Source organism: Chlorocebus sabaeus, chromosome 29 (assembly GCF_047675955.1).
Source record: "Chlorocebus sabaeus isolate Y175 chromosome 29, mChlSab1.0.hap1, whole genome shotgun sequence".
Taxonomy (NCBI): domain Eukaryota; kingdom Metazoa; phylum Chordata; class Mammalia; order Primates; family Cercopithecidae; genus Chlorocebus; species Chlorocebus sabaeus.
Window position 1 is genome coordinate 22434519 of NC_132932.1, and position 15407 is coordinate 22449925.

General features: G+C 43.0%; 3 protein-coding genes across 4 annotated transcripts in view; 1 reads left to right on the plus strand and 2 right to left on the minus strand.

Annotated features, from left to right (window-relative positions):
• Window positions 1-264: 264 nt before the first annotated feature.
• On the minus strand, window positions 265-7302 carry C29H15orf40 (chromosome 29 C15orf40 homolog). Of its 2 annotated transcripts, none has more exons than XM_007990230.3 (4): window positions 7151-7297; window positions 5893-6019; window positions 4209-4336; window positions 265-1324 (listed from the first exon to the last, which is right to left on the minus strand). In XM_007990230.3, the coding sequence occupies exons 1-4, from the start codon at window positions 7262-7264 to the stop codon at window positions 1229-1231; spliced, it is 465 nt and encodes a 154-aa protein (XP_007988421.1). In that variant the 5' UTR covers window positions 7265-7297; the 3' UTR covers window positions 265-1228. The 2 variants fall into 2 exon arrangements, with proteins under 2 accessions (XP_007988421.1, XP_072869184.1); XM_073013083.1 differs by lacking the exon at window positions 265-1324 and adding an exon at window positions 1331-3351 and having other exon boundaries at window positions 7151-7302.
• Window positions 7303-10790: 3488 nt separating this feature from the next.
• LOC103231084 (large ribosomal subunit protein eL42) lies at window positions 10791-13121 on the plus strand. The gene has a single exon (XM_007990229.3). It carries the CDS (start codon window positions 10840-10842, stop codon window positions 11158-11160), a length of 321 nt encoding a protein of 106 aa, XP_007988420.1. The 5' UTR covers window positions 10791-10839; the 3' UTR covers window positions 11161-13121.
• Window positions 12823-15407, minus strand: part of BTBD1 (BTB domain containing 1) — a 57082-nt gene continuing 54497 nt past the window's right edge. The window contains exons 7-8 of the mRNA XM_007990227.3: window positions 15040-15186; window positions 12823-14563 (exon numbers count right to left, since the gene is read on the minus strand). Of these exons, the coding sequence (XP_007988418.1) occupies window positions 14405-14563; window positions 15040-15186 (306 nt within the window). The 3' untranslated portion in view covers window positions 12823-14404. The remainder of the gene's footprint in view (window positions 14564-15039; window positions 15187-15407) is intronic.

The window sequence follows — 15407 nt, forward strand, 5'->3', positions numbered from 1 at the left end:
AGCTGGGACTACAGGCGCCCGCCACCTCGCCCGGCTAGTTTTTTATATTTTTTAGTAGAGACGGGGTTTCACCGGGTTAGCCAGGATGGTCTTGATCTTGTGACCTCGTGATCCGCCCGTCTCGGCCTCCCAAAGTGCTGGGATTACAGGCTTGAGCCACCGCGCCCGGCCAAAGTCCTCTTTCTTAAGGATCTTTGGAGAGTCATAAAAACTACTGCACTTGCTAATTGTAAGTTATTACTGAGGAAGAAGAAAATTCAGTGACTTCTCAAAAATTGTAGTTCACATTTAATTACAAGTCATGATTTTTCTTTCCTTTTTCCACAAAATGGTCAATAGTCTTTAAAAGATGTAAAACAAAAAAAAAAAAACATTTTTACATTTAAATTAGCATTTTAAAATCTAAGGTAAGACTACAAAGCAGCATAACAGGTTTTCTGTCACTTGTAAACTGGATTAGAAGGCAATCCCCCAAATTCCAGAACCGTTGTGGAGATACGATTTTTAATTTACAATCTAGAAAAACTGCATTCAACAAGGAGTCAAAGGATTTGGGTTCTAGTTGCCAGCTTGCATGGTACAATCTTGAGTAAGTCTCTCAACTTCTGGATATAGGATATCAAAAGCCCCCCGCAACAGAATGAAAGGTGTTAAATCAGGTCATATTGAATATTCTTTCCAACTCTGTTATTTTACAATGCCATGAAATCAGAGTAACATGTTCCAGGCTGTTTGGGGTTAGGGATTTTAGAACCTGATTCAATGTATAGCACTTTCTAAATTTCTACTTTTTGGAGTCTTACTCGAATATATACCTATATATGTCCCCCATGTTCTTCTATGCATGTAGTATATTTTTCTGTTTAACAGTCTCTTTATCATCAGCAATAAAAAAGTTTCTCAAGGATGTATTTTTCATTTCTTTTTTGGGGGGGGAGGGGGTTTCACTCTTGTTGCCCAAGCTGGAGTGCAATGGCGTGATCTCGGCTTACTGCAACCTCTGCCCCCCGGGTTCAAGTAATTCTCCTGCCTCACCCTCCTGAGTAACTGGGATTACAGGCATGCGCCATCACATCCAGCTAATTTTGTATTTTTCCTAGAGATGGGATTTCACCATGTTGGTCAGGCTGGTCTCGAACTCCTGACCTCAGGTGATCCACCCACCTCGGCCTCCCAAAGTGCTGGGATTACAGGCATGAGCCACTGAGACCGTCCTCATTTCTTGCTTTTATGTTTTTCTGGCTTCCTTTTTTAATTTCTCCAAGATCTCTTCTGGAGTTGTAGAAGCCAAAAGCTTCACCACCTTTTCACGAGATTTACCACCCTGGACCAAAAGAGAAAAAACATACTTTACTGTTTAGCACATTCGAATGCTATTAGAGATAGCAGACCTTAGTTGTATAATGGGCTCTCCTGATGGCTTAGGTACCACTTTCTCTTGGTTACTTAGGGTCTAATCAAAGACTGTCTCTTAGATTCTTCCTAACATTTGTTACTAAACTTTTGTTAGTACTAACAACTCTCCAGGGTTTTTACCTTCATACATCAATTTCTATAATAAAAGCTGGACATTAAAAACTCAAAAATAGGTTGGGCATGGTGGCTCACGCCTGTAATCCCAGCATTTTGGGAAGCTGGGGCGGGGGGTGGGGGTGGATCACAAGGTCAGGAGTTCGAGACCAGCCTGACCAACATGATGAAACCCTGTCTCTACTAAAAATACAAAAATTAGCCGGGGGTGGTGGCGTGTGCCTGTAATCCCAGCTACTCAGGAGACTCGCTGAAACCCAGGAGGCGGAGGTTGCAGTGCGCTGAGATCGTGCCACTGCACTCCAGCCTGGGCGACAGAGCGAGACTCCATCTCAAAAAAAAAAAAAAAATCTAAAAAATGAATATAGAATCTTTATAATATTCTAGTCTCAAGCAATTCTTTAAGTTAAAAATTAAAATCATCTTTAAAATAAATAAATATTGCAATTTTATATAAACTTTGTAGTAAAATAATTATAAATATAAACAAATTGCTATTCTCTATGTTGTTAACATTTCTGAAAATTCCAAACAAAAAGCAGCCAGATATTCAAGTGCCACGATTTCACAACCACTTAAAACAACTTTAAAAAGGATTTGGTGGCTCACGCCTGTGATGCTAGCACTTTGGGAAGCCGAGGCGGGTGGATCACTTAAGGTCAGGAGTTCGAGACCAGCCTGGCCAACATAGCGAAACCCTGTCTCTACTAAAAATCCAAAAATTAGCCGACGTGTTGGTGCACGCCTCCAATCCCAGCTCCTCGGGAGGCTGAAGCAGGAGAATCACTTGAACCCGGGGGGCAGAGGTTGCAGTAAGCCGAGATTGCGCCATTGCACTCCAGCCTGGGCAACAAGAGTGAAACTCCGTCTCAAAAAAAAAAAGGATTTGTTTTCAAACACAGCCTTTAAAGAAGATGAAATTTGAGAAGCAGTTTATTTAGATCAATGGAATTTGAACAGGCAGAAGAGTGGGGAATACCTTTCAGGCAAATGTCAGAGCATGAGCACTGAACAAAAATCAGAAATGACCTGCCACAGGTTTGGATTTTTAGGTGCAGATTGTTAATCAATGACTGTGAATGCCAGCTGGAATCTGGATAGGAGCTATATAGTATAGCACTGGAAAACAAGTAGAGCTTTAAGAAATATAAACATGGCTGGGCCCCACTCCTGCAGATTCTATTTCAAGAAGTCTAGAGTGATACCCAGGGATCTGTATTTAGAAATCATTCCCAGGTGATTTTGATATCCATCCCTAGTACAAAACCATATTAATGACATCATATGAACCTTCTATCTTCCCAATGAGCTACTCCTAGTGAGCAAGGACAAAGCAGGGGTTTAGCAATACTTGATAGAGTCATTCATGGAGATGACTAACAATAGGAATTGCTTTAGGTTGTTTAGTGTGGTGATGGCTTAAAGGATGAGAGAGGTAAGCAAGATTAATCTGACAGCAGGTTCAGGAATGATTTCAGAAAGGAGAAAATGTTGGCAACAGTGGCAGTGAAGAAGCATAAGCACACAGCGCGGACAGTCTCAGTAAGGATTAAGGCAGCAGGCATGAAGGAGACTAAATAGGAAGAATTCACAGATTTCTGCGATTAAGTAAATATAAAAGTTATAAACAACTAGTTTCTCAATTATTTGAAAAAGACAGAAAAATCAGTATTTTACTAATCATTATTAATGTGTAATAATCAAAGATGGCTGGACATGGTGGTTCACACTTGCAATCCCAGCACTTTGGGAGGCTGAGATGGGCAGATCAGTTGAGGTCAGGAGTTCGAGACCAGCCTGGTCAACATGGTGAAACCCCGTCTCTACTAAAAATACAAAAATTAGCTGGGTGTGGTGGGGGGCACCTGTAATCCCAGCTACCTGGGAGGCCTGAGGCTGAAGAATCGCTTGAACCCGGGAGGCGGAGGTTGCAGTGAGCCAAGATCACGCCACTGCATTCTAGCTTGGGCAACACAGCGAGACTCCATCTCAAAAAAGAAATAAAATAAGGCCAGACGCGGTGGCTCACGCCTGTAATCCCAGCACTTTGGGAGACCAGGGTGGGTGAATCACCTCAGGTCAGGCGTTTGAGATCAGCCTGTCCAACATGGTGAAACCCTGTCTCTACTACAAATACAAAAATTAGCTGGGCCTGGTGGTAGGTGCCTATAATCCCAACTACTCGGGAGGCTGAGGCAGGAGAATCACTCGAATCTGGGAGTGAGAGGTAGCAGTGCACCAAGATTGCACCACCGCACTCCAGCCTGGAAAACAGAGCAAGACTCCGTCTCAAAAACAAAACAAATAAATAAAATAATCAAAGATGTTTAAAAAGAGAGAGGCTGCCGGGCATGGTGGCTCATACCTCTAATCCCAGCACTTCGGGAGGAGGAGGCAGGTGGATCACTTGAGGTCAGGAGTTACAAGACCAGCCTGACCAACATACAAGACCAATAGAACCAACATCTGTCTCTATTAAAAATACAAAAATTAGCCAGGCGTGGTGGCATGCGCCTATAATCCCAGCTACTCAGGAAGCTGAGGCAGGAGAATAGCTTGAACCCAGGAGGTGGAGGTTGCAGTGAGCCAAGATTGTGCCACTGCACTCCAGCCTGGGCGACAGAGCAAGATTTTGTCTCAAAATAAATAAATAAATAAATAAATAAGGAGAGACCTACCTTATCCAAAACCACATCACTCTTCCTGAGTTCTAGGACCTTGGAAAGATACCGACAGAGCTCAGCATTAGCCTCTCCCTCTGATGGAGGTGCTGCGATAGCTACATTTACGGCCTCTGCTGTCAAATCTGGAATGAAAACAGTGTGGACTTTATCCTTAAGGAGTTCTTTTTCTTCATGAAGCAAGGACATTTTGTAAAAGAATTTTTGCATTTGCCTGGCACATAAATTTTCAATTAAAAACTGTTGAATGAAGAAATGAATTATTAATCATATTTAAGGGAACATGAACATGATAAAAATGGCCCTACCATTACAGGAAATAAATCCAGAGAAGAAAACAGTTATTAACTCAATCTTGCTGACCAAGATGGGCTTACAGAGCCCTGGGGAGTATCCTGGATTTAGGCAACTGGAAATAGACCTTGGTATGTGAAAAGCCCCAGGCAGGGAGTCATAGATGGCCTTCAGCCTCATCAATGTCACTGAGGAAGTGCATGGACAGGGCAGCTTACTAGATTGTACACAGTTGTGCAGGGTTTCCTCATCAGGAAAATGAGAGCCCTGGACTAGGTTTACCTCTTATGTGACATATATCCTGAGTGTTTTTAAAATTTAATAATGTTTACTTAACAAATAATTACAGAGCACTTACTATACGCTAATTTTAAGCACACACAAATGTGTTAAAGGCTTTACAAATACTAACTTCTTTAATCCTTATAATGACTTTATGAAGATACTAATACCATTATTATCTCCATTTTACAAATGAGCCATGGCACCCAGCCTCCCATTTTAGATCTAATGAAACATAATACTCCAACAGTAGATAATGTTCACACCCACTACTTAGAAAATGCTGGCCAAGGAGGGTATGGCTAAGTTAACTTGGTCATCAGCATAAACCAGGTCTAGCACACCAATTTTGTGGTCTTCCTTTCAAAATCTAAAAATGGTTTGAAAATCAGAGCTTTAGAGGTGCAAGAGACCTTCAAAATAATTTAGAGCAATGGTTTTCCAACTTTTTTCTCCTTTAGAAACCCTTTCCCCCAGTTTTCTCTAGAATCCCAATATTTAAAACAAATGTAAATATAGCTAGTCAGCAGCCCTGTCTGCCTGGCCTCCCCCTTGCCCAAAGCTGATTCCTGAGGCACCTCAGCACTCCAGAGAATAGCCTGAAAGCCTCTTAGTCTAATGATCTCATCTGACAGATGAAAAAACTGGGCTCATGAATGTTTTATACTGTTTTGATTTAAAACAAGTTCGCACAGGAACTGATCACGGGTCTCAGATCTCAAGTTTTCTCCCTCTCCTTAGGCCAGTGATCGTTAAACTACACTAAAATGTCTCTTCTTTCTCTGGCCAATGTCTCCAGTTTTGGAACAGGACAAACTAAGAATAATCTAGACTATGCACAAGTTTCCATACCTGTCCTTTCTAAAATACCGTATTTTAAAAAAGAAAAATATACAATGGTTTTCGTGTAACTTGGCATGATTTAAAGATATATTCACTTTCAGACACCTTTACATTAGAATCTAGAATTTTAAAATGGAGAAGCCTCTAACTGCAGATGTGAAAAATGAACTGTCACAGAATAAGCTTTCAGCTAACCAAAGCAAAGGGAGGCTGTAGGAGACACGTGATTCACACCTGATCCCACCCCAGTGTCCAGGTATACCTGTTACAGCATTTTGTTTGGAGCCAGGTTTTGCATGGATGGTTATGGTGACACAACCTTTAGGATCAACTGCCACAGGACCTAAGGGAGGAAATGGTCTCTCTGGTTCCTTGCTCTGGCTTTCCCCCTAAAATGACAACCACACAACTTTACAGGTTACAAAATACTTTCCCACACATTTAATTTGATTCTTCCACTACCCCCTTTCACCCTTAACAGACAAATTAGGTTAATCAGTGGTGTACTGGGACTTCTGGCCACCTAGAACGCTTTTCCCACAACCTTCAAGGCTCTACTCAATTTTCCCACGAAGCGTTCCCATCAACCCAAGAGTGTTTTTTCCTCCCTTGCAAGAAAACTTAACTCTGGCTTCTAAACCTTAATGCTTGTTCCTCCCTCTGCTTTGTATTTCCAGTTCCTTGGGGGCATGGTCCATTTATTATTCATCATTGTATCTCATGCAGTCGGAGCTAATAAATGTTGGTGAAAATGTGTGTGTGTGCGTGTTGGGGGAAAGGGAGAAAAAGCAACAGTGCTTGATATTTAAAGGCCTGTTATGCGATAGGGGCTGTGCTAGGAACTTTCCTTCAACAAATATGTAGGCAATGGATAGGTAAAGATGAAAAGGTACGTGGTCCTTGCTCTCAAGGAGCTCGGACTACTGCGAGAGAGAAAGAACATACAAAATAATAATACACTGTGCTAAGGGCACCGATGAGATAGGCACAGAACATTACCCCACAGGCAGCTCAGCATTGGGGCACTGGTGGATGCTGCCAGCAGGAGGCAGTGCTTGAGCTGAGTCTGAGAAACGGACTGGGTTGGCCATACAAAGATGGTGGAAATGGGAGTGATGTATTCTTGACAGAAAGGGTGCGATCAGCCAAGGTAAGGGAGAAGAAAGCAGAATACAGCCACCCGGGGAAGCGCAGGCGTCATGCCGCTGCTGGAACATGAATTGCTGGACTGGGAGTGCGGGAAGGAGGCCAGAGGTCAGCACACGCAGCCCAAGGAAAGCCCGGCTGCCGCCGGGCCCAGCGCTCAGAAGTCACTGGGTGGACGGCGGCGCAGCCTACTGAGGCGGGGTGACAGCAGCAGGAGCCGTAGCTCTGCGGGTGGCAGCGGCTGTCTTGAGCCCCGGAACTGAAAGACAGCAAGCCGCTGGCAGTGCCTCCACCCTCGGGCCCCGCTTCTCCCGCGCTCCTCAATGAGTAGCCCTAAGGCCCACCCCTCTGCTGCCACGGAACCTGCTACTGGCCTTAGTCGTCGCACCAGCCTTCCTAGGCATCTCAGCGCGAAGAGGAAGCCGAGCTGAGCCCCGAGTATTGGGTGTTGACCGGAGCTGCCTCAGCACGCTGCGGAGCCGCAGCATCCCCGCCTGCGTAGGCGCCGGAAGAGCCCTCTGCGCTTGCGCAGGTAGCGGGCAGGAGCGGCCCCAGAGCCCAGTGCATCAGCTCTGGCCCGACGGCGACACCTTAAGGCCGGCGGAAGCGAGCCTCGTGCCCCCAGAACATGCGCAAGCCTCTTTTGTTCTGGAACTGGCCTCAGGAAGTGCAACTGCGGAGCTGGGGCCTCACCGTGTCATGGCCCACCCCCTCAGCTGATGGGAAGGTGTGTCACCTCTGGTGTTCTTTCCTAATCAGGGAAATAAAGGTATTGTCCCTTCTCAGAATTGGAGAGCGCGGCAAGGAGTGCACAGGGCCAGGTATCTTCTCGCTCCCGTAGCCAAGCCACAGGCAGCAGAGTCCCACGCTGCTGCCTGTGGCCATCAAGTCGATATAGAGCCTCGTGCCAGCTTGGCCCTTGTGAATCTTCCACGTATCGATGGCGCACCCACCTTGTGCCAGGCGCAGCGGATCCCACAATGTAAAAGAAAAGGAAATACACTGCGACATGTGATATGGCGAGACATGAAACAAATCAGCAGAGGCAAGATCATGGAGTCACTGAAGGCTTTCAAGCAAGGGATTAGCAGTCCAATTTGTTGTTTTAGAGAGACACCAGCTGCACTGTGGCCGACAGAGGAAAAGCCAGAAATAGGGAGATCCGTCCCCTAAATGGGAGAGGGTGGCCTGAGCTAGAGTAACCGCAGGGAGGGTGGAGCGCTGATCATTTCAAGGATCTTCAGGAACTGGAATCATCAGAACTTGGGAATGACTGCATGTGCGAATAAGGGGGAAGAGTCAAGGAAATGCCCAAGTTTGAGGCCCAAGGAACAGGTCTGGGAGTCCGAGATGAGGAGTTCAGCTTTGTACATAATGAGTTTGAGATGTCCGCGGGACATCCAAGTACAAGTATTAAAGGGGTAACTGAATATATGTAACTGAAAGTTTGTGAAATCAAGGCTGGCGATAGAGATTCTGGAATCTTCTGAAAGCAGATGGCAATTGAAGCTATGGAAATGGATGAGAGAGTGTGTAAAGAGCAAGAGGGCTCAGGATAGAACAGCAAGGGCAGGTAGAGAAGTCATTGACCAGGTAAGAGTACAGTGCAACGGCAACTAAGGAAATGCGCTTCAAGAGGGAATATCAACAGTGATGAACGCTCCAGAGAGAACATGTCACATGTAACGACTGAGAAGTGGCCACAAGATATAGAAATCAGGTCAGTGTTGGTGACCTGGGCTAGAGCAGTTTCAGTGGAGAGAAGGAAATGGAGATAATTGTAGAGAATAATCCAGTGACTTCACTGTGAAGGAGCAATTGGTATCTGAAGGGGCACATGACATTCAGATACTTATTTTTACCATATTTGAAGATTGGTAGGAAAGAGCCAGGAGAGGAGAGGTTACAGCAGAGGGCGGAAGAGGTAGGATCTGAGCTCAAGTAGAGACTGACTTCACTACAGGAGGCCTTAGACACTCCCTCCTTCCTAAGGGAAAGCTTAGATGGACATGTAGCTATGTTTATAGGTTTGGTGATGGGAGGTGGAATTTCTTTCATTAACTAAGGGCGGGGAAGGTGTTGAAGGTGTGAGCAAAGTGGAACAGCTTTACATTGGGACTCTCGAGACTGGCAAAGGGCTGACTATTGCAACTCACTCAGCAGTAGACAGTTAAGGAAGACCATGAAATCCTCATGATCCCAATTTATAGGTACATTATTTTATTTTATTTATTTTTGAGAAAGAGTCAGGGGGATGGGAAAAGCCTGTCGCCCAGGCTGGAGTGCAGTGGCGGGATCTCGGCTCACTGCAACCTCCACCTCCTGAGTTCAAGCAATTCTCCCTGCCTCAGCCTCCAGAGTAGCTGAGACTACAGGTGCCCACCACCACGCCCGTTTTTTGTATTGTTAGTAGAGACGGGCGTTTCGCCATTTTGCCCAGGCTGGTCTCGAACTCCTGAGCTCAGGCAATCCACCCGCTTTGGCCTCCCAAAGTGCTAGGATTACAGGTGTGAGCTAGTGCCTGGCCTATAGTTACATTACTTTAAATGCCTGGATTAACTGGCTAAGAAATTTTTTTTGTTTTTTTTCTTTTTAATTAAAACTTCTTTTTTTGGCCCCAGTGCTACTACCAAAGCAGTCAGGAAGTTGAAGGTAAGGCAGACAACTGGATTGATTTAGGTATATATAAGTGTGTTGAAGGTTATTGATGAAATGGTTAAAGTGATTAAAGACCAAAGGTGGAGAGGGGTTGAGGGAGACCAAAAATAGAGTCTAACTGGGTAGAGAAGGAAGAAGAAAAGAACAGAGAGGACAAGGGGCTGCAGTCTTCAGGTTCAGTAACGGGTATAACTGGAATGTGAGAGCTGGAAGAAACACCAAATGTTGTGGCCAAAGAGTGGGCTGTCTGAATTTACTATTTCAGATGTAGAGCAGTTCCACATCATGATAGGGTATACAGTGTGGCCATGATAAGGAATGGTGAAGTTTGCTTGAGGTAAAGAAGAAACTGGAAACCTAGGTGTGGCTGGGTTGTCCACATGGCCACTGAGGCCATGCAGTACAAAGGCTTGAGCAGAAGAAAGTGAGCCAGGTGTTAAACCAAAACCATATTTCCCTTCTTTGAAATCAGTTAAGAATTGAGGCACAAAAGTAGAACCAGCATTATATAGCAGTCATTTGTAGAATCTGCTTTGGGTGAAGTCACGTCAGCCTCAATGAGAGGTTTGGCAGTTGTCATGGAAATAAAGGGGACATCTGTGAAGGTGAGTTATGATGGCATCTGGCTAGATGGGTGAAGAGAGTGAAGAGGTGCCTTGCAGCGAACCATTCAGCCTTTCCCACACGTGAGTCAGGAGTAGGCGGTATGAGGACTTCATCGCACCAGCAGGGAGGAGAAAAGCCATCCACTCCATGTCCACCTGACTTGTTGCTCCTGCCCACGTCCCTGCATCTTGAAGGGAGAGAAAGGCAGAGTGGGAAGACATACTGCCTAACGGTGAGGGAAAACACAGAGACTGATTCAAATGGCAGGAAACCCCTTGTAAATGTTTGTGGTGGTTCACATTTTATTGAGACAGGATCTTGGCCATGTTGCTCAGGCTGGTCTCATGCTCTTGGATTCAAGCAACGCTCCTGCCTCAGCTTCCTCAGTAGCTGCATAACTACAGGACTCACTTTATCTTGTTTTAAATAGAGTTCCACTTAAAAACTCGCAATGGAGAAACAGGAAAAGGGATTTTTAAAAGCATATAAACTAGGTGTATGTGAATAAATACACCATGCAGCTCGGGCTGGCTGTTGAGGCTGGAACTGCAAAGGTACCATCCTTCTTGTGAAGGATGTTTTTTTTTCTAATTGGGGGACAATTCCAGGTCTTGAATCTGGATGACTAGAACAGGAAGTAGAAAGTGGTTTGAAGCAGCACTAAAAAGTGGGACGTTTTAAACACATTGCATGTTACATATCCTATTGAAGACCTTGCTCTCTTTAATGTCTTACAAGTTTATTCCCATGTTAAAAATAATTTAAGCTTTCTTCCCGTGCCGGTATCGCTCTCGCAAGCATGGTTAACGTCCCTAAAACCCGCCGGACTTTCTGTAAGAAGTGTGGCAAGCACCAACCCCACAAAGTGACACAGTACAAGAAGGGCAAGGATTCTCTGTATGCCCAGGGAAAGCGGCGTTATGACAGGAAGCAGAGTGGCTATGGTGGGCAAACTAAGCCGATTTTCCGGAAAAAGGCTAAAACTACAAAGAAGATTGTGCTAAGGCTTGAGTGCGTTGAGCCCAACTGCAGATCTAAGAGAATGCTGGCTATTAAAAGATGCAAGCATTTTGAACTGGGAGGAGATAAGAAGAGAAAGGGCCAAGTGATCCAGTTCTAAGTGTCATCTTTTATTATGAAGACAATAAAATCTTGAGTTTATGTTCAGTTCAAAAAAAAAAAAAAAAAAAAATTTAAAAAGGCCAGGCGCGGTGACTCACACCTGTAATCCCAGCACTTTGGGAGGCCGAGGCGGGCGGATCACGAGGTCAGAAGATCGAGACTATCCTGGCTAACATGGTGAAACCCCGTCTCTACTAAAAATACAAAAAACTAGCCGGGCATGGTGGCGGGCACCTGTAGTCCCAGCTACTCAGGAGGCTGAGGCAGGAGAATGGCGTAAACCCCAGAGGCGGAGCTTGCAGTGAGCCGAGATTGCACCACTGCACTCCAGCCTGGGCAACAGAGCGAGACTCCGTCTCCAAAAAATAGTAATAATAATAATAATTAAAAAAAAAAAACTATAGGTACTACTGTCAACACTCTGATAATGCAAGGAATCTCAATTTGTTGGGTAGATACTGGAATATCACACTTTCTTAAAACAGAAAGTATATTTTATAGTAGATAGTCAAATATCTTTTTGGGTCTCACTGCAAAGTTTGAGAATGGTGACATGTTATTTTTGAACCCTGCAAAATATTTTCTCAACTCTGTAAATGGGTTTAAATTCCACCTCCCACCACTTGATAAACTTTTTTTTTCCTGCCCCAACAGGGACTTGCTTTATCACCCAGGCTGGAGTGCAGTGGTGCTATCATAATTCACTGTAATCTTGGACCCCTGGGCTCAACCAATCCTCCCCTCAACCTCCCAAGCAGTTGCAACTATAGGCACGTGCCACCACAACCCAGCTAATTTTATTTTTCAGAGACAGGGTCTATGTTGCCCAGGCTGGTCTTGAACTCGTGGCCTCAAGTGATCCTTCTGTCTCGGACTCTCAAAGTGCTGAGATTACAGGTGTGAGCCACCATGCCCAGCCTAGCTGACCTTTTAATTTGCCCGTGAAATGGGTACTTACCTCACACTGATGCTGTGAGAAATAAGAATGTAGTAAAGTACTTATTGCAGAGCCTAGTACATAGTAGTCACTTGGGTAGTTATTATTAATAAACAGCTGTAAGATGATAGTCACACTCTAACAGTAAGATTATTTATTGGATTCTCCCACATTCATCCTCCACCTCCTGAGATTAGAACAGGGGAGAAAAACCTGAGACCACAAGAAGTGATCAAGAAACAAAAGGCAGCGGCAGTTATCGCTGCAGTTCCTATGAACTGCTTTAAGTCAGCAGTGAGGTATTTGTATTTTGTATTGCATTACTCCCATAAAGTTAAACTCAATTAACTAGAACCTCTGTTCCAAAATGGTGTTTATAGCCAGGCGTGGTGGCTCACGCCTGTAATCCCAGCACTCTGAGGGGCCGAGGCAGCTGAGGTCAGTTCGAGACCAGCCTGGCCAACATAGTGAAGCTCCGTCCCTACTAAAAATACAAAAGTTAGCTGGGCATGGTGGTGGGCGCCTATAATCCCAGCTACTCTGGAGGCTGAGGCCGCAGAATTGCTTGAATCCAGGAGGTGGAAGATGCAGTGAGCTGAGATCACACCACTGCCCTCCAGCCTTGGCAACAGAGCGAGACTCCATCTCAAAAAACGAACAAACAAAAAATCAAAATGCTGTTTATATTCACTTTTAGAAGAAAAAGCAAATGACAAAAAAGGGTTACATATATATATTTATTTTTAAAAATTCCAGGGGATGTCCCAAAGTTAGTAAACAGTTCTGTTTCTTGTCTTCTATGGCTGATGCAGTTTCAATTGTTCAGTTCAACAGAAAGGTCATTTGAAAGGTCTCCACCGTCAAGAAACACTAACTCATCTCTGGCATATCATATTTTTTAAGGCAGAAGTATTTTGTATTTTTAGTTAACCAGAACCACACATCCCATAGATATTCCATTTAACTGAGGTTTATATCCATAAGAGCATTACCACAGAAAAATTTCCCTTTAGCAATTTCAGGAGACCTCAGCCACCAATATACCTACCTTCTTGACAATATAAAGTGAAATATTGCTTTAGATGAAAAATTTTTATATATTATTTAGAAAAACTTAAATTGATACTTAAAAGAATTTTGATTTTTAATCACCTTCCACAACGATTTGATAAACCTTACACTCCACTTACATTTTTTATAAGAGAATCACTTTCAAGGGAAAAAATGAATCTTACTATATTTTAAAAATCTGCTTTATAAAAAAGCGTATATGTGTCAATCTGCCAGATATACTTCCTATCCCCAACACAGCTGTAACAGTGACTAATAGGGTCATGACCCTGAAGCAAATTTTACTTCCTAGATAGAAATGTGTAGGTGGCAAAAAGTGTATTTTTCAGCAGGAGTGATTCTGTTGGATCTCTTTACAATATCAGAGCAGTTGTTAGAAATGTTAGTATTTTATTCGGTTTCTTGCTGTACAGGATTTTCACAATGTTGAAGTGATGTCTGTTCACCCAGTCGTCATCACCGTCATCGTCTCAGTCTTGGGAACCATCAGCAGTGTCCCCCACACAGAGAGACAGGTATAGTGGTGCAGTTTAGTGACAGAGAATCCAGTCTTAGATCCTGTTTATATCACATTTTTGTGAATTTACACAAAATTCCATTTATAGCTTTAAAACTGTACTACATAACACATTACTACTACAAAATATCCTTCTCTGTAAATGCACTGAAAATTTTCTTGGGCATTTTATTAGGCCTTTTTTTAGCATTATTACAAATGCTAACAACTAAATAGTTCAAACCCCCAAATATAAAGTCAGCTTCTTAATTTTCTGAAATTTAGTTAATACGAATTCTGTAGGAATACTGACCCATCTCTTTTCATCCAACCTTCAAAATAGTTAATTAAGCCTATTTGCCCATCTCAATTAACCTTCAAAATAGTTAAAAACAAACCCAAACTAGCTATATATAACAAGAATCTTTCAATTTCCAAACTATTGAAAGACCCTAAGTCAGCCAATCTATGAAATTATACAAGATGAAGCTGAAAAGGCTGTGCTTTTTTTTAACCATTAAACCCAGTTCTTTTCTCCTAAAGTTGTAAGAAAATGGAAAATCTGTTTTTAAATCATGCAAAGATTTAAATAAACATTTTTCTATCTCCTCTAAGAAACTGTTTCTTATCTTACGATTATAAATATTCATAACACTCAAACTACTTTTTTGTGGCCATTTATGTTTTTGACATTAGATTGTATGGTACTATTTTGCCAAGATGTAGTATAATGCTAAATTATGTATAAAATATGATTTCTGGAATTTGTCCATCTTCTATTGAAGTGCCATTATTATTGCCTGGGGAACTAAAAAAGAAAAAAACAGTCTTGCTTGCAGCAGGTGTCTCATGCACTACTTTCTTCAATCCTTTTGTGCCATAGTGGGAATCTGGACCCTAAATGAGAACAAAAGGTTCCTTAGTAATTTTCATTTAATAAGCACTCAGTTTAATGTGGTGTTTTAATTAATGTTCTATTACATTACACTATCACTCCTATATAAAATTTTATGATATCATTTAGAGAAAAATGAAGTTTTTACCAAAAAACTAATTAATGAATAAAAATACTGAATGTAGAGCCCAGCTATTAGAGAATAGTGAAAAGATTTTTAAAAAATTACTTTTATTTTCTGCCAAACATTCAACTGCTTACTGAAAAAAAGGGCTACTTCTTAGGAAGACCTATTTCCTTCAGAACAGAGCTGTGGGGAGAAGCACTTCTTTTCAGAAGGCAATGGAATATTTTAGGTACCAGCTTCTTTCCCCCGCTCTTTATAAATGGCTCAGCTGTCAGTGACTCCCAGCTTCTAAAACACACTTTCTGCAACATTCAAGAGGAAACCATCTGGAACATCATGCATGATTCTTACTTTGAGTGTTGCACATGCTGTGTAGCACACATTGGGCAGGATCTCTATGGGTTCCTTGAACATGACCCTGAACGTGTTAGCCGTCCCATCACAACTAAAGCCGGTATCATTCTGTCCCAGCGTTTGTTTTTTCTCATATTCAATGATCTGTAATTTTTAAGAGACAAGTTACATTTAAGTTAAACCAAATGAAGCAAACTACAGAATAATATGAAGCCCTTAGGCATCTCTGTGTGTGTGTGTTTTAAACAGACTCTCACTCTGTTGCCCGGTCTGGAGTGCAGTGGTGGGATCTCAGCTCACTGAAACCTCCACTTCCCAGGTTGAAGCAATTTTCGTGCCTCAGCCTCCTGAGTAGCTGGGATTAT

What these genes read in the sequence shown, in the direction of transcription:
- C29H15orf40 (XM_073013083.1), bottom strand. Translation starts at nt 7,264, where the DNA reads ATGCTGCGGCTCCGCAGCGTGCTGAGGCAGCTCCGGTCAACACCCAAT. An exon ending in AGGCTGGTGCGACGACTAAG is followed by an intron (nt 6,020 to 7,150) that starts GCCAGTAGCAGG and finishes TTGTCATTTTAG; the next exon opens with GGGGAAAGCCAGAGCAAGGA. An exon ending in GTGATGTGGTTTTGGATAAG is followed by an intron (nt 3,352 to 4,208) that starts GTAGGTCTCTCC and finishes TTTTTAGTAGAG; the next exon opens with ACGGGGTTTCACCATGTTGA.
- LOC103231084 (XM_007990229.3), top strand. Translation starts at nt 10,840, where the DNA reads ATGGTTAACGTCCCTAAAACCCGCCGGACTTTCTGTAAGAAGTGTGGC.